This window comes from Pteropus vampyrus, unplaced genomic scaffold (assembly GCF_000151845.1).
Source record: "Pteropus vampyrus isolate Shadow unplaced genomic scaffold, Pvam_2.0 Scaffold71, whole genome shotgun sequence".
NCBI classification, from domain to species: domain Eukaryota; kingdom Metazoa; phylum Chordata; class Mammalia; order Chiroptera; family Pteropodidae; genus Pteropus; species Pteropus vampyrus.
This window is the reverse complement of record NW_011888852.1, coordinates 3,424,328-3,448,816: the sequence shown is the minus strand read 5'-3', so window position 1 is coordinate 3,448,816 and position 24,489 is coordinate 3,424,328. Positions and strand designations below refer to the sequence as shown.

General features: G+C 32.9%; 1 protein-coding gene across 1 annotated transcript in view; it reads right to left on the bottom strand.

The window, feature by feature from the left end:
• The window catches only part of NBEA (neurobeachin), a 600,762-nt gene that overhangs the window by 404,591 nt on the left and 171,682 nt on the right, over nucleotides 1–24,489 (bottom strand). The window contains exons 30-32 of the mRNA XM_023531608.1: nucleotides 17,399–17,837; nucleotides 6,558–6,712; nucleotides 4,186–4,312 (exon numbers count right to left, since the gene is read on the bottom strand). Coding sequence (XP_023387376.1) covers nucleotides 4,186–4,312; nucleotides 6,558–6,712; nucleotides 17,399–17,837 — 721 coding nt within the window. The remainder of the gene's footprint in view (nucleotides 1–4,185; nucleotides 4,313–6,557; nucleotides 6,713–17,398; nucleotides 17,838–24,489) is intronic.

Genomic DNA, 24,489 nt, shown 5'->3' with positions numbered 1-24,489 from the left:
AGATTATTTGCATTTTCTATAATTTTTAAAAGGAAACACATAGTATTTGTTATTTTTTGTTTGGCTTCTAACTAAAAATTGGAAGTTTAAAGTAAAAAATTTAATTTAAAATATCATCAAAGCCATGAAAAATAATTAAAAAGATAAAAATAAGTATAAAACCTTTACAATGAAAAACTACAATAAGTTGCTGAGAGAAATTAACGATCTCAAGGAATGGCGTTCTAGAGAAGTTCATAGACTGAAAAACTCAGTATTGTTAAGATAACAATTCTCCCTAAATTTAATTAAAAACTGAAAAAAATCCTAATTAAAATTTCAGCAGAATTTTTTTAAAAAAATTGGCAAGCCAATTTTAAAATTTACATGAAAATACAAATAACCAAAAAAAGTCAAATCGATTGTAAAAAAAAAAAAAAAAGATTTACACTACCTGATTTCAAGATTTGCTTTAGCTACTGGAATGAAGACAGTAAGATACTGACATAAGGGTAACCATATAGGTGACAGAATAATATGGAGTCCAGAAATAGATCCAGATATATGTGGTCAACTGATTTTAAACCAATATGCCAAGGTAATTCAGTGGTACCGAAACATTGATATACATATGGATGATTAAAAAAAAAAAAAAGCCAACCTTTAAATTGTCACACACAAGTTAGTGAAAATGGATCATATACCTAATCATAAAAGCTACAACTACAAACTTTCAGAAGAAAGTATCGGAGAATATCTCATGACTGTGGAGTAGGTAAAGATTTCTTAAAACAACGGACTTTATCAAAATTAGAAACTTCTTGTTCTTAAGACATTTAACAGAAGGGAAATATAAGCCACAGAATAGAAAAACATTTTTTTCGCAATAAATATATATCTGAGAAGTGATACATATTCAGAATAAAGGACTCTGACATTTCAATAACAAAAACAGCCCAATTTTAAAAAATAGCACATTTCAAGGGCCCATAAACACATGAGAAAAAAAAAAAACTTATCATTAATCATTAGGAGAATGAAAAACAAAACCGAACGAGATATGATTACCCAGCCATTATAAAGTCTTAAAAAGACTGTCAATAGCAAGTATTGACAAGAATATGAAACGAATGGAATTTTTACACATCATTGACAGAAATATAAAATGATACAACCATACTGCAAAACGGCTCAAAAGTTTCTTAGGAAGACAAGCACCTACGGATCCTCTTCCACTTACAGTGGGGTCACATCCTGATAAATCCATCTTAAGCTGAAAATATCTTAACCCACCAAGCATCAAAGCTTAGCCTAACCTACCTTAAACGTACTCAGAACGCTTACCTTATCCTATGGTTGGCAAAATCGTCTAATACAAAGTCTATTTTATGATAAAGTGTTGAATATTTCAGGTAATTTATTATGCATATTGCTTTCTCACCATGGTAAAGTCGAAAATCTAAGTCTAACCATTGTAAATCTAGGATACTTTCTCTTTAACTATAACAGCACCAAACTGGAAAAAAAAAACAGATATCTACCAACAAGTGAATAGATAAATTGTGGGATAGCAACATAATACTATTCAGGAATATAAAGGAATGGACCACTCATATAAACAAAAAGACATGGATGAATCTTAAAATCTCAAAAGCTGAGTGAAAGAAGATAGAAACAAGAAAGTATATTCTGTATAATTTCATCTGCATGGAACCCTAGAAAAGACGAATTTAAGTTAGAATGTTAAAAATTACGTAAGTGTTTGCCTTGGGCAGGGATGGGGTAAATCAAATATAGGCACAAGGGAATTATCTGGGGAAATGGGTATATTCTGTGTATTGATTGTGGTGATGGTTATATGGACATAAAAATTAATCAAAAGTCATTAAAATATACACTCAAAATGAGTATTTTTATTGCATTTAAACAATATAAATAGTCTCCATAAAGTCGATTCAAAAACTACAAGAAAGAACATACAAGTAGAAAATATTAAAATATTAAAATCAAAAAAGAAACATGTAAAACTTCTACATAAAAAATCTAAAAATTGTTACTGGGAACTTTTAAGAAAAACTAAAGAAATGCAAAGATTATATGATGTTCATAGTTTGGAAGTCACCATCTTAAGAGGTTAACTGATGCAATATAACCCCAGTTGCAATAGATCTATATATTCCATTCCTTGCAAAAACCCCAGCAAAGTTGTTTTTCCTTCAGATATTGTCAAAGTAATTCTAAAATCTAAATGAAAATGCAAAGAATCAAGAATAGCTTAGATTTTCTTGCAAAAAAGGACAAGGTGGGAAGACCTCACTCAACAAGATACTGATCTTTATTACACTAAAGCTAATTATGACAGTATGGCACAAGGATAGTCAGACAAATGAGGTGGAACTGATTGCCAAACCAGAACGCAGTACATAGGAACACTTGATCTGGGACAAACATGTCAGAGCATGAGGGAAAGAGAGTTTTTCAAATAAATGATGCTGAGTCATCTTGACATCCATTATTACACTCTATCTCATTAAATTCACAAAACTCAATTCCAGATGAATAATACTCCTAAGTATAAAAAGCAAAGAATAAAGCAAGCAGAAGATAAAGGAAAAAAAAAGGAGGCAAAGATATCGCCCACCACTGAAGAAGCACAAATAAAACTTGATAAACTGAGTTTCATTAAAATTTATAACTTCTGTTGATCAAAAGATCATCTAGACAATGATAAAAAAAAGCTAAGAATGGGAGAAGATATATATACATATAGAACTTATAATCATCAGAGAGCTCGATTTCAAAATGCATAAAGAACCTTTACAAATTAATAAGAAGACAAACAACTAAATGTTTTTAAATGGGCAGGAGATTTCAACAAGCAAATCATAAAAGAGGAAAACCAAAAGACCAATAAAGTATTTTAAGAATGTGATCAACTTCATTACTCATCAGGAAAATGCAAACTAAAAACACAACTGAACACACCATACTTCTACCGAAACAGCTAAAATGTAAGAATGACAATACTAGGTACTGTTAAAGATACGAAGAAACAGGAACTATCATATGCTGCTGCTGAGTTAGTAAACTTACATAACCACTTTGATAAACCAATTAGCATTATCTAGTAAAAGTGAACTTAGATAAACACTATGAATCAGCAATTCTACTCCAAGTTATTTACTCAACAGATATGCAGAGCAATGTGCAGTACACTCAAGAGTAATGTACAAGCAGCATTACTATGTAAAAGGCAGCATTATTTGTAACAGCCCCAAACTGGAAAATTCCAATGACCACCATCAGTAAGACAGATTAATAAATTGTAATGTATACCCAGAAAGAAATAAAATTGAAATAAAATAAACAAACTATTGCTATTGCAACACATGGATAAATCTCATAAATATAATGTTGAACAAAAGAAGTCAGAGACAAAAGAAATGCAATTCCATTTAAACAAAATTCAAAAAAGACAAAATTAACCTAATGTTAAGAGTCAAGGTGGTGAATTTGAAGACAAGCAAGAACAGTGATAGGAAAAAGAGCACAGTGTCGGGGCTTCTGGGGCACTTGTAACATTCAGCTTCTTGACTTGTGTGACATGAGTGTGTTTTTTTTTTTTTTCATTGAGCTTATACATCCTGCATCTGTGATACTTACAAACATATACATGTGTGGGTACATGTGTGTCAATTTAACTCCAAGAATGAGGGCCAGTCTCTTCTAGGAATGCTCTTATATGCTACTAAAAACCACTTTTATCAATTAATTACAATAAAAAAGATAATGTTCCGTTATTCAAGTTCCAATCACATATGTTACATATAGCTTTTATTTATTTTGAAAGTCTGTATTTTAAACTTTTCATCACTGCCTCAAAGATGCTCAATTTTATCATGTTACCATCTGTGCATGTTTTTTACTTTATTGGAAGGAAGTAACGTATGCTATATGACAATGGATTATAGCTTCAGCAGAATCAATGTCTGAAAATCATTACAGGTGCCTGTTTGGACTTTAAAATATAACAGATTTTTATATAATGAATAACTAGCTAAAATACTGAAACAATAAATACATAATTAACCATTCTCAAGAATTCTTAACATTATCTTTGTGTTCACTGTGTACTGTTTCACTATGTTTGAGACAGCAGGAGGAAGTAAACTGAGTAAAAAAACCAAAACAAACAGTAATGTATACCTCATGTTTTCAGCCGAGTCTTCTGGCATGGGAGCCACAGTTTGCACGGCTGGAAGGTTTTTGCTGGTAGCACCATTCACAAAACTAGAAGAGGAGGAAGAGGAGGAGGACCCTGAATCCACGGCACCTGTTTCCAAAATAATAATTTTTAGCCTTAAACATAAATTTATTTAACAAAATTTTCATTACATTACTATCTGATTTTGAAGAATTACTCATCTGAATTTCAAAACAAAATTTAACAATTAAAAAATCATTTGGCCATTAGTACACTAATAACTCTTTATAATTATTAATAGTGCTGCATAAAATCTAGTTGATTAACTTATATTAATCTAAGAAAACTACATATCACAAATGGGGTATAAATAAAAGACATCAACAAATGAAAATAATTTTAGATAAAATGAGGTTGATAAAACAATGCAAATTTAGATGTGAAAAATTTGTTTTACTGCTATGCTGCAATATTTTTAGTTTTCATCATTTGAGATATAATTTACAATGAGTTGAGCATTTATGACACTGCAGCATCAAATGCTTATTTTGATAAAATGATTGCTTAAGAAGGGCTATAATGAATATAATTGTACCTGATTTCAAAATAATGAGTTCTCCTCAACGATATGAAGATGCCATTTTAGAACAGACTTTTCTATAATACACCATGTAAGTATATGAAACAGCTGTGGAGTTGAGAGACATCTAGTGTTCTGAAATATAATCTTATCTTACACTAATTCTCACAAAACTGAATTGATTACTAGGATTTCCACTCTAACACACAGCATCCATGTGCCAAAATCTAAACTGGAAAAAAGGCCAGTTTAGATGTTGGCCCACAACATGTGTGTTTGTGTGTGTGTGTGTGTGTGTGTGTGTGTGTGTGTGTGTGTGTGAGTTTGTATGTCTGTATGTGCACGTGTATGTATATACTTCTGAGGAGGTTTATTACTTACATTTTATTTATCACTGTAACATTATGTACTTTACGTCATTAGAACTGCTACTATCACTTCCCATGTCTATTATTAATTCATAAAATGGAAATTAGAAAAAAAATAACTTATTTCACATAAAGATAAAAAAGAGGTGATTTAACTTTTCATTTACCTATCTTTTAAAAATAAAGATTTATTCAATAAATACCAATGCAGATTTTTTTCTACTGCATTTGCATATTTTAAAAACCTTAATATTTTCTCTGGTATATATTTTGGTAAATAAGAAACATTTATGTTCCTACTTCTAGAATGCAAAATGAGTATAAAGAGTAAGATTATAAAGTGAATACAAAAACTTTATAAAGTCTTTGGAAAAGTCAGATATAAATATTTATTTATAATATAGATAAATCGAAGATGTTATATGTTCTTTAACACAATGCCATTAATTATGTTTATTTGCTCACAAAAATATGCTTGATAAAAATACATTCTACTTACTACAACCCCATAAATGTGTTGTTCATGATATGTCAGACTCAGTGGTATGATAAACAAGATAGATACAGAAAGCACGAAGAGCTATGAAATTAAAAAAGATGGGAAGAATCTAAGTAATGACAATAGATGGAAAAGTTCAAGGCTATACAGTTTGGAGAAGAGAAGACTACTATAGTCAGGGAAGAAAAGTCAGGGATCATCTTGCGTTGTATAAATACCTAAAATGGAATCACAAAGATTTGGGTAAGGATTTATTTAGCTATTAATCAACAGGAACATTTCTGGAAATTTACAAAAAAAAAAAAAAGGCTATTTTAGGCAGGCTTTTAAAATTTGTAGTGACTGGAATTTTCTGTTCCTAGAATCATTAGAAAAATGTTGGACAATGAACTGGAGACAACTGTAATCTAAGTACATAAATTAATTCAATGTCAAACAATGGCTCTTATTCACATGCATTTTTTATTCAACTGAAGCTCTCGCATATCATCAAGTTTCTTAGGGGAGCTCTGCCTTCCCTTAGAGGATACACATTAGGATTCAACCAGTAAGTGTCACTAAATCTATTTTCCATCACTAACACATTAGTATACTAATTTTTACAAACTTCAGCATTCAAATTATCTTTGGTTTTATTCCCCAAATACCTTTCAGCAATCTGATTTCACTCTGAAAGGAAACAGCATTGTGTTTTGAGAAGACTCAAAACAAAAACTAAGTGTCCTTCAAAGGAACCAATAAAAAACACACCCTGGAACTACAGACAAATTCTGAAAGGTAGGAACATAAAGTGGAAACTTCTTAAAGATTAAGATAACCTTAAATGATCAGGGTATTTTATATTTAAGATCAAATAAGCAGGAAAATGAAGATATAGAAAACAGAAAGAAAAAGATGAGGTATCACAAAAATATATAAGGACAATACCTGTTGTATTAATCATACTTTTTGGTGTAGCTCCAGTAGCAGCAAATATATTAGAGGTACTGCCTGCCGGCAGCCCACTCCCAGCCGCGGTGGCTCCCACAGTGGTTACAGCTAAACTACCTGGAGGTGGCTTCTTAACAGGCACCACGACACTCCTGCACAGAAGGAAACGATGGAAAATAAGGAGCAGCACAAGGTCGAGGATGAATTCTACTCCTACCATGGCAGATACATATAGCAGCCATAAAATTTTCTTTTCTTTCTTCTGCCTGTTTTTCTGTTTTTTTTCATTCCTGAGCACCATTTCATCGGTGAAAAGAATATGAGTATTAAGAATATATTGTAAAGTGTGTTGACTACTGTAATTCATGTGGTAAACATTTATGTAGAATTTGAAATTGGCAAACCTTTCTCAAGATGGTATGTGGGTTATAATCATGAATTGGGGAAAACTGGGAAAACGTGTACTCAAGTTAGAATATTTTTCACATGCACACAGGGCTTTTTTTGCAAGACAGATATAAAATGTCCATCTTACCTACATTACAGTCTCCATGCATAAAATGGTCATAAAAACTTTGAAAGATACATTCTAAAACTTCTTCATAATAAAGCGAAAAATTAAAGGAACACTGATAACACCTAATGGTGTAATACGTTACACTTTCGACAAATTTCTAAGATGATAAACTAGACATGTGATGAAAAATCTATTTAGCTCTTAGCCTTGACTTTTTGAACATAGAGATTGAGTATTTTCTCCCATATTTCTTTAGCATATTTAAATGACTTTCATTAAAAAGTCTGACTATGACACTGCGTTAATCTTAAATTATAATAAATGAATATGAGTATGAGTCAACTTAAACGATAAAGAAACCATTTCTCTAACATAAATATCTTCACGTCTCTGGAGGGAAGCGCCATTCTTCTCAAAGTTTACACACTGTGACTTCATTTAACGCATCCTTTCCAGCACTGCTCACCCATCACTGAACTCATCTATCTAGAAAGTAGATGTATGAGATATTTTAAGTTCAAATGTAATGCTTGAAAACTGATAACCAACAATGCAAAAATATCCAGCCTAAACTAGGTCTTTACATGTACCTATATTTTATCATTTTCCCATTAAAAAGCTCTTCTTCAAGGGATCTCTATCAATGGCTCATCCTCAAATAAATCTATGGCTTAAAACACCTTAATCCAAATATATTTTATCTTCGATGACTTCCTTAATGTCAAAATCTAAATTTGTAAGAATTATTATTCTCAATTTTAGGAGTACTTAATTTTTTTTTTAACAAAAGGTATCATAACCTCAATAATTTTACTTGTACCAAAAAATGTTTTTTTTCATTTTCTCTGGGTACTTTCTTCTTTTCTCTTCATGGATATGGTCAAATTCATTATACTCAACTTTGAACTCTCAACTATTTATTAAATTACCAAAAGCACACAGTATGTTTTTAATCCCTTAAATAGCCATTCCTTATCCAATGACTTCATTTATTTCATTGAGAGGCAGTGTGATGTTATGGAAAGGATATAGGATATGGAGTTAGAAGTCTAAGTCGTGAGATATAAGTCATTCTCAAGCTGTGTGATCTTAAATGTTTCTCCCTGTAAAAATGGCAGGATGAATGCCACTTATTCCACATGTAAGTGGGAAGATTAAATGAGACTGTATTTAAAAGGACTTGGTCTATTATAAGATATCTTATAAATGTTAATAACTGTTACCACTGCCTAAAGTGAAATATTTCTCTGCCTATAAGATATAAGGTATCTAGTTATAGTGATCAACATAAAGAGCAATTAAACAAAAGAACAAACTATAAATTTGGGTTTATCACCAAAACTCTTCTCTAAACTTCTAAACCAGTGTTGAGATACACTATTTCACTGGCTATCTAGCAAGAAAAAAAAAAAAGTATCTATACTTACTTGTAAAGAAGTCATTAATGAAACTATAATGCTTTTTTTCTACATCGCTCATTAAAATCCATGGATAAAATAAAAAAAAAAACACAGACTTATTGCTAGTACTGTGAGGTGAATTGGAAAATGGTAGAAAAACAAATAAACAGATTCCTGATTAGCAGATCATTGCCCACTTCTTGTAAAAAATCTCGGTCAAATGTTGAGGCTAAGAGAAATATAATATGAAACACTAATAATATGGGAGAAAATACTTTAATCTCAATAACCTATAACAATGGCTTGTAAATAAATGCGAAGATTACATGCCTATATACTAAAGAACTGAAAGTATCTGCTTTAACAGCAACTGATGTGAAAGCCTCCAGACTGTTCACTGACAGCTAAGTCAGCACAGGCTGATAGAGTGCCATGGTATATAAACACAGCAGCACAGCGACTAAAAGCCCAATTATTAATGTTGGGAAGACTTGAGTTAGAATTCCACCTCCGACAATTACTAGACATGTGGTGTTAAGGCAAGTAAATCTCTCTGAGCTCCATATTCCTCACCTTTAAAATGAGACTCATAATAGTTTGTACCTCATAAGAGTGTTATAAAGATTAAAGGACAGAATGCATATAAAGTGCTTAGCGCTTTACCTGGAATAATGTAAATGGTCGACACGTTTTAAATATCATTGGTATTTTTATGGCTCCCGAAAGTGCTGATACAGTGTGGGTCTACATCAGTACCCAGACTGAAAGAAGCATTAAACCTGATACACTTCATGATTGTCAGACCTCATAAACAAAATCCTATGTGTGGGATTAGGCACAGTATTTCAAGAATAATGACAAACAACATCACGTCCATAAGGGAACAGTTAGGATGACAGCAGATCTGGAAAACGAGTCGTTTGAGGAAAGGCTGAGAGACTAAGATATTAAAATTTTCAAAAATCTGAAGGTATATGATAAGGAAATAAGATGAAACCTCCATGTATCTCCAAATATCAAATTAGGACCAACAAGAGGAAGAAATCGCTAATGATTTTTATGAGCTCCGGTTTCCAACCACGTGGCACGTTCACGTGACTAAGATGCTCGTGTCCCAAGGGTTGTGTCGAGAGGTGGGAAGCTGGATTTGACAGATTTCTCAGATTCTTTCACAGTCTACAACTTTATGCATTTATAAGAACTATTATTTCCTCTTCGATTATTACGGCCAAATTGTTTATCTGGAGCGAGAGAACTATACATTCTCGTCTTTAATATCATTTCTTCACTAACGTTATCTCTTCCTTAACACCTCAAACTGTTCTCTGTCCTACGTAATCTATTTTACAAATAATTTGAAAGTTTACACTTATCAGTATGTGTTGAAAACATTCATTTTCTTTGGAATGTTATTATGTATTTTCAACTACTTATATATGAAAGCAAAAATTTTCAACTCTTACAAAATCTTCTACCAAGTTGTTGCTCAGCATTCCCCACCTGGTTACCTAGAAGACTTACCCCGGAGTCTGGGTACCCCCGCGGGGTGCACAGACACCTCGGAATACACACAAGTTTCTGGAGTACGTACACTTCTTCTAGGGTCGGCATGTAATTTTTATCAGGATTTCCAAATACAGGCGCACAAAAGTGAAGTCTCCAATCTAAACTATGAACATATTCCATGCTTCTCAATCCGCTGTTTACACTGATGGCATCCTAGAATCCACTATGCTACACACAATTTACCAAATGCATTTGTCTGTCTAAGAACAGTCCTTCCATGTTTTCTTACACAACTTCACACTTCCGTCCCGCACCTTTAAGACTGCGAACTATAAAGCAATGGATATTTCTCTTATATACACATAACTCTCACATACTCCAAGGCTCTAAAGGTTGTAATTAAAATAGCGCAAGCCAGGAAGTTATACTTCCTAATTCACTTCGACATGTTCCATTGAGTGATTAATTATGTTTTGTAATACATTCAGTGATATATAAGTACGAATTCCTCCATAATTGAATTTATTCTATCTCAAAGCCAGAGATTTGGGGTGTGATCTAAGATTCACGGATTCATTTAATAAATATGGAGCACTATGATGTTTGAGAAACTGTTCTAAGTTATTATACATAGCAATGTACAGGACACACAAAATCTCTGCCCTCATGGAATTTAATTCCAATAGAGAGAGACAGGAAACACAAGTGCTATGAGAAAAATAAAGCGTAAGGAGTATTAATGGGAAGATGCCTAAGAGAAGACTCACTAAAAAGGCTGCATCTGAGGAAACACTGAAGGAGGTGAAGGAATAGCCATAACGATATTATCTAGGAAAGAGTCACAGGCAGAGGGAACAGGAGGCTAGTGTGACTCGAGAATACCGAGTGACGTGGAGAGTTGCGAGGTGAGATGAGAGGAGAATGAGGCTCGGATCACGAGGCCTTGTGCTCCAGCGGCTTCTTCTCAGAGTGGGATCAGAAGCTGTTAACGGCTATGAACAGGGGAGGAACATGACCTTAGGCTACAACAGGGTCACCCTGGCTGCCCTATTAAGGACAAACTTAAGGAGGATGAGAGACTGGTTAGGAAAATACAATAATCCAGGCAAGAAAAGATGGTAGTTTGGATTGGAAAGGCAAAGTGAAGTGGTGAAAACTGGATCAAATTCTGAATATATCAAGAAGGCAGAGCAAACAGGATTTGCAAAAGAATGGACATAGGCGTGAAAGAAAAGTCAAAAATGATGTAATACAGATTTCGCCTTAAGCAACTGAAGAGCAGAGCTGCCATTAATTAAGACAAAGATAACTATGGTTGGAACAGGGTTTTTTTGGTTTTTTTTTTTGTTTTTTAAATAACTTAAGTTATTAATCTTCCAAGTAGCAAAGCTGAGTAAGCAATTGGATAGATGAGCCTCTAGTTCAGGAGAGGAATTGAGGCTGAGACACGCTTGGAAGCCATCAGCCTATATGCTGGTTAGTGCTAGGAAACTGGATGAAATCGAAGTGGGAGCAAAGAGCAGGCAGTCCAAGGAGAAAGCCTACGGGGTTCTCCATTAATAAGTTCTGCGAATTTTGTAAAAAGGATAATACTTTATTCATACACCTCAAGATCTGTCCTAAGTATAAAGTGAGATACTGAAGATAAGAAAGGGCTTTTCAATAATGACTCATTAAGGCCATTGAGTTTCATAATTATTCATGGTACCGTGTAAGAATCCCTTTTTCTTTCTGTTCCCTCCCTCTTTGCTGTAACACTTATTGAACACTGACAGGTCAAAGGAGTGCTTAGAGACAACCAAGAAATAACCATGCCTCAGAGATACTTGAAGGAAATATAAGAGACAAACAAATCAACTGTGCAATATATTCCAATAACTGCTCTGATCAGAGTTATGCACAAGGAATACAAAGGAACACGAAGGATGTGTATTATCAGGAAGAGTGAGCTGAATCTAAAAAGATCGACAGGAATGAGGCAAGAGGAGAAAAGCTCAATCCTAAAACTTAGGCAAAGAGATATGAAAAAATCCAGCAGACTGAAGAAACTGCAAATAAATCCTTAAAACTTTCCATTCCAACTAATAAGTTCATCACCGACTGTGTAATAACAAGAAATTATTTCAGAATCTTCATCACTTTGTATTTAAGAAAAATGGCACAAATGTGGAAGGAAGATGCATTTGCAAGGAGGGAGCATCCAGAAATAGGGACAGAACAAGGAATCCACTAGAGATGCTGAGGCCTCCAGTACGACAGCTTTGGGAATGGACGTGGTACAGCTTTTCTGGGATTCAGGTCTTTGATTCAAGTTCAAAACTAGCCATCTATTCCTTTTTTTAGACTAATTACAAGGCCATTTCAGTTATCATAGAATTTTGAAACTTTACGGAACTTTATAGAAATAATGCATTATTCTGAATGTTGGGAATCTGAGTCCCAAAGAATCAAAGAGAATCGACAAAAGGTCACACAACTAAGTACAGAGACTCATTATTAATAGCCACTTCTCCTAATTTCCAGATTATCACTCTCCCCTAATAAGGCTTATAGATGTTAAGCATTTATCTTGAAAGAAAAAATTGAAATTCTGGAGAATAACAATCCATTATTGATTTTAGGGCAACATTACAATTTACTGACACTCATGAGAAATCACAAGGTTATTGCTATGATGTTTCCATGTTTTCTGAGTCCCTATTTTATAAAACATTTAGAACATCCATAGAAAAAATCTATGTAAAGAAATAACTGAGTATTTTATTAATCTGCCCTTTAAAGAGATATACTTTTTTTTTTTTTTTTAGCTGACTGTGTAAATGCCAGGGGAGACAAAGGCAACAAAACTGGGAAAATTAGGGTACCACCAAAATTGCATCTTCTGACGACTGGCCTTAAACGACACCTGGAGCATAATAAAAGCTGGGATTTCATTGGCTAGATATCATAGAAACTTTGAAATGTGAAGGAAAGCAGATTTTTATTAAATTGGCTTCCATTTACTTGTTCATCCTTTAATATAATCAAAACATTTAAAAAAAAATAGAAAACTACAAGAATAGAAACTGAAGTCCTCAGCAGTAATTAAAATTTTTTACAATCTCACTTAATTCTAAGTTTAAAGAAATCAATGTATGAGGATTCCATCAAATCTATGAAACATTTCTTTAATTATGTGCTCTGTAATCCTTGGCATTATGTTAAAAATGTTAATGTTAAAAAGTAGAGAGAAAATACATAGCCTAAACTTGTATTTTAGGCTTAATAATATGTAAGCTATCTATATTGCTTTTTCAGTCCTGTAATATTTATAAAATATATTTTATTTTAGAGATCTTCTTTCTCAGAGAATGAAACAGAAGCACAAATATTAAAATTTGGGGGAAAAAATTCACACTACTTTGCCTGAACGTATTGAACCCAGCAATTCATATATAAGCAGGTTTGCAAAATTCTAAGGGATGAAGTATATACTATGTAAGGTCCATGTTGGCCAGAGAAGCAACACAATTCTAAGCTTTCTGTGTTGTTCCAGACTTAAAACAATTTTCTAAATGTGATGACAGTTAAAATGTATGGAGAGGCATACTGTCCACTGCTTTTTTTCATCTTTTGTCCAAACTAAACGGGCATCTTAGGAATCCCTGGGGAATTAAGACTGAGTTAATGCGTGCACGCGCGCGCGTGTGTGTTTGTGTGTGTGTGTGTGTGTGTGTGTACCAAGTTCTCAAAAGATTAAAAACATGAGGATATACAGAATTAAAATTTTAGTGGAAAAGATAGGGTAAGGCTTAATTGGTAATTTAGGAGAAAAGCATTACCCCATCCTAAATGCTACAAGGTTACTAACACAAAAAATATAACTCAGCTAGAATATTTTATAAACCACAGAAATCTAGCAAAAGAGAGTATTTAGGGAAACTTTGCAACTTGATTTATGAGTTCTATGGTGAGATTATTAACTGCTTCTCTTAGAAATAAAACCATGATAAATATCTGTCTTTGCTTTACAGTAATAAAACATTAGAAAAGCTATTATAATTTTATAATTGTAGTTCCTCTATACATATAGTGTTTTCTCACTATACAACAGTACTAGAGGATCTCTAGCATTTTCGGTGCTTTACATTCATAAATATATATTCATTAGGGCCACTCAGTTTCATCAGAGGCATATACGTAAATCTGCACAGACAGGAGGAAATGAAAGAAAAAGAATCAGCACTTTCTCTATATACAGTTAAGAATGTATATGTATTTCATAATACGATTTGATAAAAGATTTGATACTAAAAGAAAAAAAGTTTATTTTAGTTAAGTCTCAGTGTTTCTAAAATTTGACGGTGCAGTTTACCGAATAAAAATGAACTTCAAAAAATACAAAATAAACTTCAAAACACTGAAATTCATCAATCCTTTATCCTAAGTGATGAGAAACAGCCTACGCAGAACCGAAATTAACATAACTCAAATCATAACAGTTTTTTTAGGAAGTTATTTTCAAATTTACAATGAATATAAAGAAGGAATATAAAGAATACATTGCTAGCATGTTTGCAATAGAACCAATAAACTGCTAAAACCCTAGGTGATTTCCATGGGGATTGTACAATATTATTAAGAAGTATAATTTAGTTAGAAAGAAATGATCAACTGAGTTTGTAGCTATTTTTCAACTAAAGATAAAAATGTTAACTATGTTATCGGTAGAGTAAGACTCCTGATAATTCTGTGTTTGAAACTGGCAGTATTCAAGACTTTGCGTCTAAAGCCTGTCATCTTGAATCCTATTTTCAAGGAATTCAACTTGATGTTAAAAGATATGTCATAACTTGGGTTTCAGACTTTAGTGCTTCAGAAATATGTTTATATATTTCATAATGTAATTATAGCTACCTTAAGACAGATAAGGCAAATGGTAGCAATATTTTGGAATTATGATTGAAAAACGCAATTGTCCAGAAGCACTTGTGGGGATGATGTCTCTGAAAACCTGCTCAACGCTCCAGAGTTTGAAGTTAAATTTTTGATGTTGTCACTCTCTATCTATTGAATGGCTGACAGACAATCAAACCCGTCTGGCTGGCTGGCAGCTCATTTTGCTGGCAGGTGGCAAACAATTAGACACACCAATTTGTGCCTCCTGATGACATTAAAGCATGAAACTAAGTTGTATGCAGGGCCTAGTGATTTGTGTGAAAGCATTTCAAAAATAATACTCTTTGCCGTGGCAACTCATTTCAGACTGCCACCTCCCATTATGGCTTTGAGCAGTGAAGACGACAGACTTGAGTTACGTGCAGTGCAAGGCCGCTTCTGTTCAATCCGTCATCAGCGCCCCCTGAGACCTCAATCCCCTCCTTTCATCAATATCACCTCATCATTTACATTTGATAGTACTTGAGCTGCTGCATATATTAACTAACTGGAGACCCCTTTCCTAAAAAGAATTGAAATATGCTTTGTGCATCTTGATTTCATTTCTACGTATACAATTTAGAATAATGATTTCACTCCCATTGCATTTTGCACAAATGCTACCGAGAACAAATAGAGTTCTATTTTTTAAAAAGCAATATCCTCCAAAGTGTAATAAATTTTGAGTAGCTAAGAAGACTGACATTCAGGTGATTGCTCTGTTAAGTTTTAATGAAAAAAACTGTCCTAACAATATAATCAAAATTAAAACAAAATGTTTTAATCTGTATTTCATCATTCTCTTATGTAAATCGCAATAATCTTCTGTATTTTGTTCTGTATTTTAACAAAATTTAAATATATAATTTAAAATTAAATGGAAAACAGAACTTCCATGACCCTAAATTCAATGATTATATCATTTATTTATATAGATTAATAGGTCTCTATAATTATAGATACTTATACGCATATGTTTTTATAGACCCATAAACAGAGATACACAGAAACTGGTGAGATCAATATGAAAAAGGAATATCCAAAGAACCACACAAACGCACATCCAACTGTAATAACACAAACTATTAAAAATATATATTTTCCTACATTTATAGACCCTCCCTTATTAATTTTTAAAATTTTTGACACAACGCAGTTTATCTTATATGACAATTATTTGCAAACATTTTATCTCCTTTACTACTCTAAGCTCATTGAAGACAAAAGTAATTTTATCCATCTATATATCTGACATGATGACTACTGCCATTTATATTTTCAGAATACATTTTCAAGAAATATGGTTAAATGTGTACAAAGTTTAAATTATATTTATATGTAAAAAAGATAGTTCATCCTAACTAAAAATGATTTTATTGTCATACTTTTAACCCTAAACACTGAAAATTACTGTCTCGAATTTAGACAAAGTAGTTTTCGACTATTTTATAAAGAGCAATATGGAAGAGATATTATATTTTGACGATATATATTTTGACATTCCAGTTTAAGAAACATTTGATTTCCTAACTTAATCTTTTCTCTTTAACACAAAATAACTGCTTGCCAGTCACCTCGCACATGCATACAAATTTTTGGTAGGAAAAAGAATTTTAAATATTCAGAAGGTAAAAAAGACAGAAGCCAAAGAGTTTATGTGTTAATATGTAAAAATAATTTGGAATATACATCAATCTCAGTATCAAAGTTAAGTACTGTTGTTAGTAATTAGTGACTTCTTAAAGTATTTTTTCTAATGCTGCATATGTTTTTAAATAGTAGGCTATATTATGTGCACAAGTTCGCTGGTCCTAAAATATTTTACTCTGTTAACTATCATTTTTACTGCAGGTACACCGGAACAGAAAAAAAATTCTTGGTTCTAAACTAAAAGTTCCTTATTTGATTAACATTTGAATGTAGATAAATCATTAGAACTCTAAAATGTCTCCCAGCAATATTTACTTTCAAATATACATCTCAAAATGTGGCTTTTACACTGATAATGAAAATTCCATAAGGAAGACGATCACAGAGGCAAAAAAAAAAGTTTCCATATACTTGCATTTAAAACTCAAATTTGAATTTTATTACTTAACACAGGCTATTTGGTCTCAAACAACAAAGCCAGAGTAGACTTTGAAGAAATTTAGCCTATTCCCCTTCCCCACTTTATCCACGAAACAATTAAGTTCCAAAAAGATAAAAATGACTTCTTCAATGCAGTGTGGTCACTCGATGATGGATTAAAATCAGAATCTGAGTTTCTCGATTTCCAATTCAGTGTGCTATCCTCCATGTCGCATTAAAACCCCCTTTTTGAGCTGTTTTATTAAAACGCCTTACTATGAGATCAATCGGATTGGTCTGTCAGATATTCTTTGTAATGAGAATCTACATTAATAAATATAATGTTTTTGAGACCCCCATTTTTAAATTAAGAGACTCAAATTTCCGTCCATGTAGAGAACACTGTAAACAATCAGTTAAGTACCTACCTGTCAAAGGAATGAAACTGCATAGGAAGAATAGCTTGCGCTTCTCTCTTCAGTGCTGGATCTGGGTATGGCACAGGTTCAGGGCCACATTCTGCGATTTCAACTGGGGCAGCCACGAGACTTTTCAATATTTCCTTGACATTGATGCCTTTGGTTTGACTAATGCTAGATATGGACGGTGCAGGCTTTAATATTTCACCGGGGTTTTCAGTTAAGCTTTCCTGCGATTTTTTCACTTCGGATGACAAAGTAGATAACAGTTCACTCATGGCATCAGGGCCTGCGCTAGGCTCCAGGTCTGCCCCATTCAAGATGCTCGCCACTTGCTCCTCTCCGATTCCCGAATCTGTATGAGGAATGGAACTTTCTAGCTGAATATCTTCACCAGGGGCTGCTGTTTCTTTTTCTTTCATAGTGTCTGGAAACGCAGCAGGTGTTTCTGTAATGAAAGAAAATGGTTTAAATAAAAAGCTTAACAAGCGGAAACCCGGTAGTATTAATAAAATATTCTCATATATTAGAATAAAGGACATAAAAGCTGTAATAAAAAAAAGTCTGCTAACTGGATGTGTATGATACACAACTGGGTTAAAACATTGATATGTACCTGTCATTTTGTTCAGTAACCATCAACAGAACCCCATTTCCTTTATAAATCATCTGGCATTTCAAAACTGATGCCTTAAAAATATGGAGGAATAGTTCCTAAAAAATTTTTATAGCAGCTCAATAATAACTATTATATGAACTTCCCTTTTTATCCTTTCATTCTTAGCTAAAATCAAATAAGAGAATTCTTATACTTCTCTAATATTGTCCTTAAAAATATGTCAGTTTTTATAACTTTTACAGTACTTCAATAACCAATAATGGTATATTTGAAATATTTAAACTATTTGAAGATATTTTAAAGTTACCTGCACATAATACATAAAATTCCCAAGTTAACTGCAACAAGCATGTCAAATGACTAATTCGAATTGATAATTAGTTTAATAAGAGAATAATGCTCAAGAATTTAGCCAATATGTCTTTCTCTAATAATAATTATTTTAGCATACTAATTTTGTGAATAAATATCAATTGCAATTTATGAAAACTTACTCTGAAAAAACATATATGTATGAAATACACATATTACCAATTAAAGTAGAAAGAAAATCTTTAAATTTTAAATTCATATCAAATCTCATTATACAAAGGTTAAAATAATAAACTTCTCCATATAATAAAATATTATCAAATTCTGAATGGTAACCTTAAAAAGTATCTAATCTACAGTATAATGGAAATAATAGCTTTTAACTTAAGTCATGTTGAAGAATAAGACACTACATGTAAACTATTTATAGTTCCTGCGTAAAGTGGATACAAAAGTAAATGTTAGCTATTTAGAAATAAATAACATCTCCTTATTCAATATTCCTAATATATAGTAAATTAACTAAAAATATACATCTCTCACAATTCAGTGTTGTACTGTAGTTTTTTGCATATTAATTAAATAGGCTTCGGTTTTGCTTGTTTGTTTGGATGTTATAATTGAAAGATTAATTAGTATAACATGATATTAATTTTCAAACACTGAATGACTAACATGAAAAATAGAATAGACCTATTCTTTGTTGATCCCAAGACTAAAAACTAAAATAACCACACGAAAGTTTTAGAAAGACAATTTCACTACTATTGGCAAAGCACACAGAAGGAAAAAGAGGTGAAGATAACAGTTTGGCTTTTTAATAAAACCTTATGAGAGAAGATTAAGACTTAGAATATAAGCAGGAAGGGAATGAATGGAGATGCTTCTGCAAGAGCCAGCTTAAGAAAAAAAAAACAGTGCTGCGCTACTGAGGAAGGAAGCTACAGAGGAGTGTGTTTATACAAGAAAATAATGAATTAAGTTTTGAATCAAATAAGGCTGTAGAATCTCTGAGATACTTGTATCTGTAGGTCAAGATAAGTATAGCCATATATTTTGGGATTATTTAAACTGAGGTGATAAAACTTTGGATGTTTGGAAATAACCTTAGGGATATAAAATGAGAAGATAAGATGGCTAAGGCAGTTATTTCCACTATTAAGAGATACCACTGAATTTATTCAATACATGTGTTAATCTATAGGTTATATATTTTTGAAGAGAAACAACTGTCATAGAAAAATCAGGAAAGAATAAGTAGCAGTAGTGTTATTATTATGACAAGAGAACAGAGAATGTAGAATTAAGAACTCTAACATCAAGAAAAAGAATGTAGAATTAAGAACTCTAACATCAGGAAAAAAAATAGTGCCATGGTTACTAGCACTGGCTAACTTTTCCTACAGCATTTAATTACCAAAAGGCATATAGTCAGGTCTAGCACTTCTGAATTTAGCTGATTTATAGATTTGGCCTAGAGTTCTGGTTTACCCTAATATGATGGCTCAGTATATTTATGGTGTGTTTTACATCATGAGCTATGCAAAAAAAATGTAAACTTTTCAAGTTATATTAGTCTGAAATAGAAATGTTAACCTCTTGATTATAAAACACAATTAAAAGCTTATTAAAATTGAACATTAAAAAACTTTCATGTGAATCATCAAAATATTTACCCAGTAATAAATATCTTAGGTTTATTTTTTCTGTGACCAATAAAATGATTTCAGAAATGAAGCAGGAAGTCTGACATTTAAATAAGAAGTCTATTCAAATAGGTTTTGTAAATCGTACCTTGTGATCATGTTACATAGAAATAAAAATAAACACCAACGGAACATTTTATAATAGTAATTACAAATAAAAAACAGATCAGTAGTCAAAAAGCCTACTTTAATTTCTCATTATGCATTAACATCTTTTACAGAACATGCTCTCAGTTGATAGCATAAACCTGAACTTACATCACATATATGCCTGTTTGTGACACTAAAGTACTTTGAGGATTTAATTAAAGTTCAATAGGAAGTTAAGCATGAACAGCAGAGAAAGTATAAATGACTGCATACTTGTATCAATGACAAGTACACTTGTAACTTTTCAGTAGTTGAGTTTCTGTAGCGATACATGTGAGTACACAAAGCAGAAGCATTACTTGCCTGAGTGATCTTAACTTTGTCAGAAACAGGCAGTTGGATGCCAGATGCCTCTTTTTCTTATAGTGTTTCATTGAACCTAACGAGTTCCTCTAATAAATTTTGGAAAAATTATGGGGTTAAGTTCAGCAAATGACATGATTTCGACATGGTGACCTCATTTATCACATTCCTTCCTCCAAAAATCTTGTTTAACAGTGATTTATGAAGTGTTTAAATATGTCCTACGTATTAAATTATTTAAATTGCTATTTTCCAAACTAAATAAAGAATAACATGAAAAAACATACATTTGTCTAGTAAGTCCAATAGTTCCTTGTTAATATAGCACTAAAAATTATATAAGATTAATTATATGCTCTTCAAATACTAATACTAAGCAAACTAAACCACTTGGAGTGATTTAAAATAAAACAGGAAACCCTGTATATAATTAGGATGTATATTTACATATTAATCTAAAAAAGCCAAATTAAATTACATAAAAAGTAACCTGAACTCCAAAGGAGAAAAAAATACATACATAAAAGATATGAAAATCATTATTAAAGTTCGTTTTACACAACAAAAGACTGCAATGCACTGAGTAATTATTTGCAATTATTTATATATGATTTACTTTTTTTGCCACACCAAATGTATAAAAAGAATACAACTTCAGGAATTTGATATTATTTCCAAAGAAATATGCCCCAAATACACAAAATTATAATTCAGAAGAAATAATTAAGAGCCAAGACGACACTTCCAATGGAAGGTTTGACTATGATTTGTAAATCTGTGGGAATTATCCTACAGTGAACTGAAGTTTTTGCATGTGCGTAGTAATGAGTTTCATCAAATTTGGGATGTTTTCAGGACAATATTTCTTCAAATATTCTTTCTGCCCCTTTCTCTCTCCTCTCCTCTGGGATCCCCAAATATGTATATTGGTTCACTTGATGATGTCTCACAGGTCTCTCAGGCCCTCCTCACGTTTCTTCATTCTTTTTCCATTCTGTACTTCAGAATAAGATAACTTCAATGAACTTTTCTTCAAGTATGCTGATTCTTTCTTCTGTCAACTCAAATCTTCTGTAGAGACCCTCTAATGAACTTTACATTTTAATTATTAAATTTTCAACTCCAGAATTTCCATTTGGTTCTTTTCTGTGTTTCTTATATTCTCTTTGGTGAGACATCACCCTCACACTTTTCTTTAAAAAGGTTTCCTCTAATTATTTGAGCATATGTATAATAGCTGGTTTAAAGCGTTTGTCTAGTAAGTTCAATATCGGGGCTTCCTCAGGGGCAGTTTCTACTGATGGTTTTTATTCTCTACGTGTGTTGCCATACTTTCCTGTTTCTTTGCATGGTTCACATTTTGTTTTTGTTGAAAACTAGACATTTAAAACACATGTGCCAATCCTGGAAATCCCACCCCTCACATGGGGGATCACTGTTTCTGTTTACTGACTCTCCTGAACTAATTCTACAAAATCTGTATTCCTGGTCACCTGCAGCCACCGAAATCTCTGCTCAGTAAGCACAGTGGTCAGCTAATAACTGAACAGAGATTTCCCTTACTGTCTTCAACCAGTAAATCTTTTACTCATTTCTAGAGGTTTTGTGTTTGTGTCAGGGCATGCTTTTAACACTTATACTGTTTACAACTCTCATTTACCCTTCATTTCCTGCGTGCCCAGAACCTAAAGGTCAGACAGAGGTAAGTGATTAGAGCCTTCTCGGATCATTCCTGTACCTGAGTATAGGCCCAGGAATACGGACATCTCATTCTTAGATCTTCCTTTTAAGCTTTTTGGTAAGGCTGTTGTTGCCATCTTAGTTGGCTGCAATGCTAAAAAAAAAAAATATTAATAAAGCTCTGATCAGATCGAATAATAACAAGTCCAGTGAATGGAGCTTTACCAGAGGGAGATGCTAGACCTGTTAAATAGTGACAATGCTCTAAAATGGGACTTTCTAAAAACTCTAAACCTCGTTGGCCTCATTCCAGTGGCTGCTAGGCTGCTGGTTTTCACAGCTACCACGGTTGTCTGGCTGCTGGTTTTCAAGGCTATTGCAGAGCTGGGGAGAAGTGAATGGCAATGGGCAAGTTAAGTCGTCACAAAGTTTGGTATTCGCATGAAGATTCTACATGCGAATTCTACATTTTTCTTGATTTAATAATCTTTGGATTGTTGCAAGCCTTTGATCACTTTCCAGAGAACTAAAAAAATGGTTTTGACCATTCTGTCACTGTTCTCATTGCTTTCATGGAGAGGCAGTTGTGGGAAGGTCCTTACTCCACTCTTCCAGAAGTCCTTCCTCTAAGTGATGTTTAAGATCCAAATTTTAGTATAGTTCCAATTTGTACATTTTAAATATCAAAAAGAAATGAAAAATATTCATATAGTTTGCTTTTCTCTTGCCTTAGCTTGTTTGTATTCTTTTTCTCTTTTCTTCTCAAAGAAACAAAAACACTTTTCCTATTGAAATATGTCATGCACTTCTATAATGTAATGGAGGCAATCATTAACACTAATAATAAAATGTTAACATATGGGTCTAAACTTCTCGAGCTGCAAAAAAATGAAAACAACCAAACATCAATTAGATATGCCACAAATTGCATATTATATATGATTGAGAGTTCAGGCTTTGAAATTAGGCTGTTTGACTTTCAATCAAGACTTATTCATGCTTTGTGATGTAGCATGAGCCATTTAACTTTTCTTGGCCTCATTCTTTTATCTTTAAAGTGAGCATAATAACTGTACATACATTATACAGTTTCGGGGATGATTAAAGAACAAAATTCATGAATTGTGCCTAGCATAGAATAATCTCATTATAAGTTTTGGACCTTGCTGCTGCCATTATAGATTTTACTGTTATTGTTATCATCACCATCATCATATCCTAGAAGAAAATACAGAGCCCAACCATTCCCTCTAGTCACTTCAATTCATGTCTCTCTTCCCTAGCTTTTGCCCCCTTTATCTGTAGACCAGTATGTATATCCTACTCTAAAAGAACAACCTTTGATCCCCACCTCCCTTTATATATCTAGCCCTTAAGCTATTCTGGGTATTTCTCCTTCCTTTCTGAAGGAAATATGTCATAATGGAAAGACCTTAGGAATATAATCAAATTGATCAAAGTTCCATTTCTGGCTCCACAACTTACTAGTTTTCCATATTACCTGGACAAATTAGTTATACCGTCGGAGTTGCAGAAACTACTTTTGAAATATGTAGATCTTACATATGCTATGAGGATTAAGAAACTTGTCAGGCTGTCACCTGTATTGTCCTTGTAGATTCAGCTTTCCCAAGACTTAGAAGATGTGCATGGACAGCTCACAATTAACATATTTAGATGTCTGTTTCCTTCCCCAGGTTAGTAAAGTTTTCGGCCATTGCTTTTTCAAATAAGAGTTCTACCCATTTCTTTTTCTCTTCTTCTGGGAGCCCTATAATGTAAAATGTTATTTGGCTTGGTGCTGTTCCATAAGTCCCTAATGCTATCTTCATGTTTTTTTTCATTCATTTTTCTTTTTGCTGCTCTGATTGGGTTAGTTCCACTGCCTTGTCTTCAAGTTAACTGATCCTTTCTTCTGCTTCATATACTGATTTTGAACCCCTCTACTGTATCCTTCAAGTCAATTATTGTATTCTTCAACTCTATGACTTCTATTGGGTAGTTTCTTATATTTTTATTTTCTTTGTTGAAGTTCTCACTGTGTTCATCCATTCTTCTCCCCAATTTGATGAGCATTTTTATGAGCATTACTTTGAACTCTTTATCAGGTAAATCACTTATCTCCAATTCCTTAAGTTTTGTTTTTGACTGTTTTATCTTGTTCTTTCATTTGGAATATATTCCTCCCTTTCTTCATTTTGCTTGATTCTCTGTGTTGGTTTCTGTACAACAGATAAAACAACTACCTCTCCCAGTCTTGAAGAAGTGGCCTCATGTAGGAGACACACATTGTCCTTCAACCCTGCCCCAGCTCTCTGTCATCTCTCAAA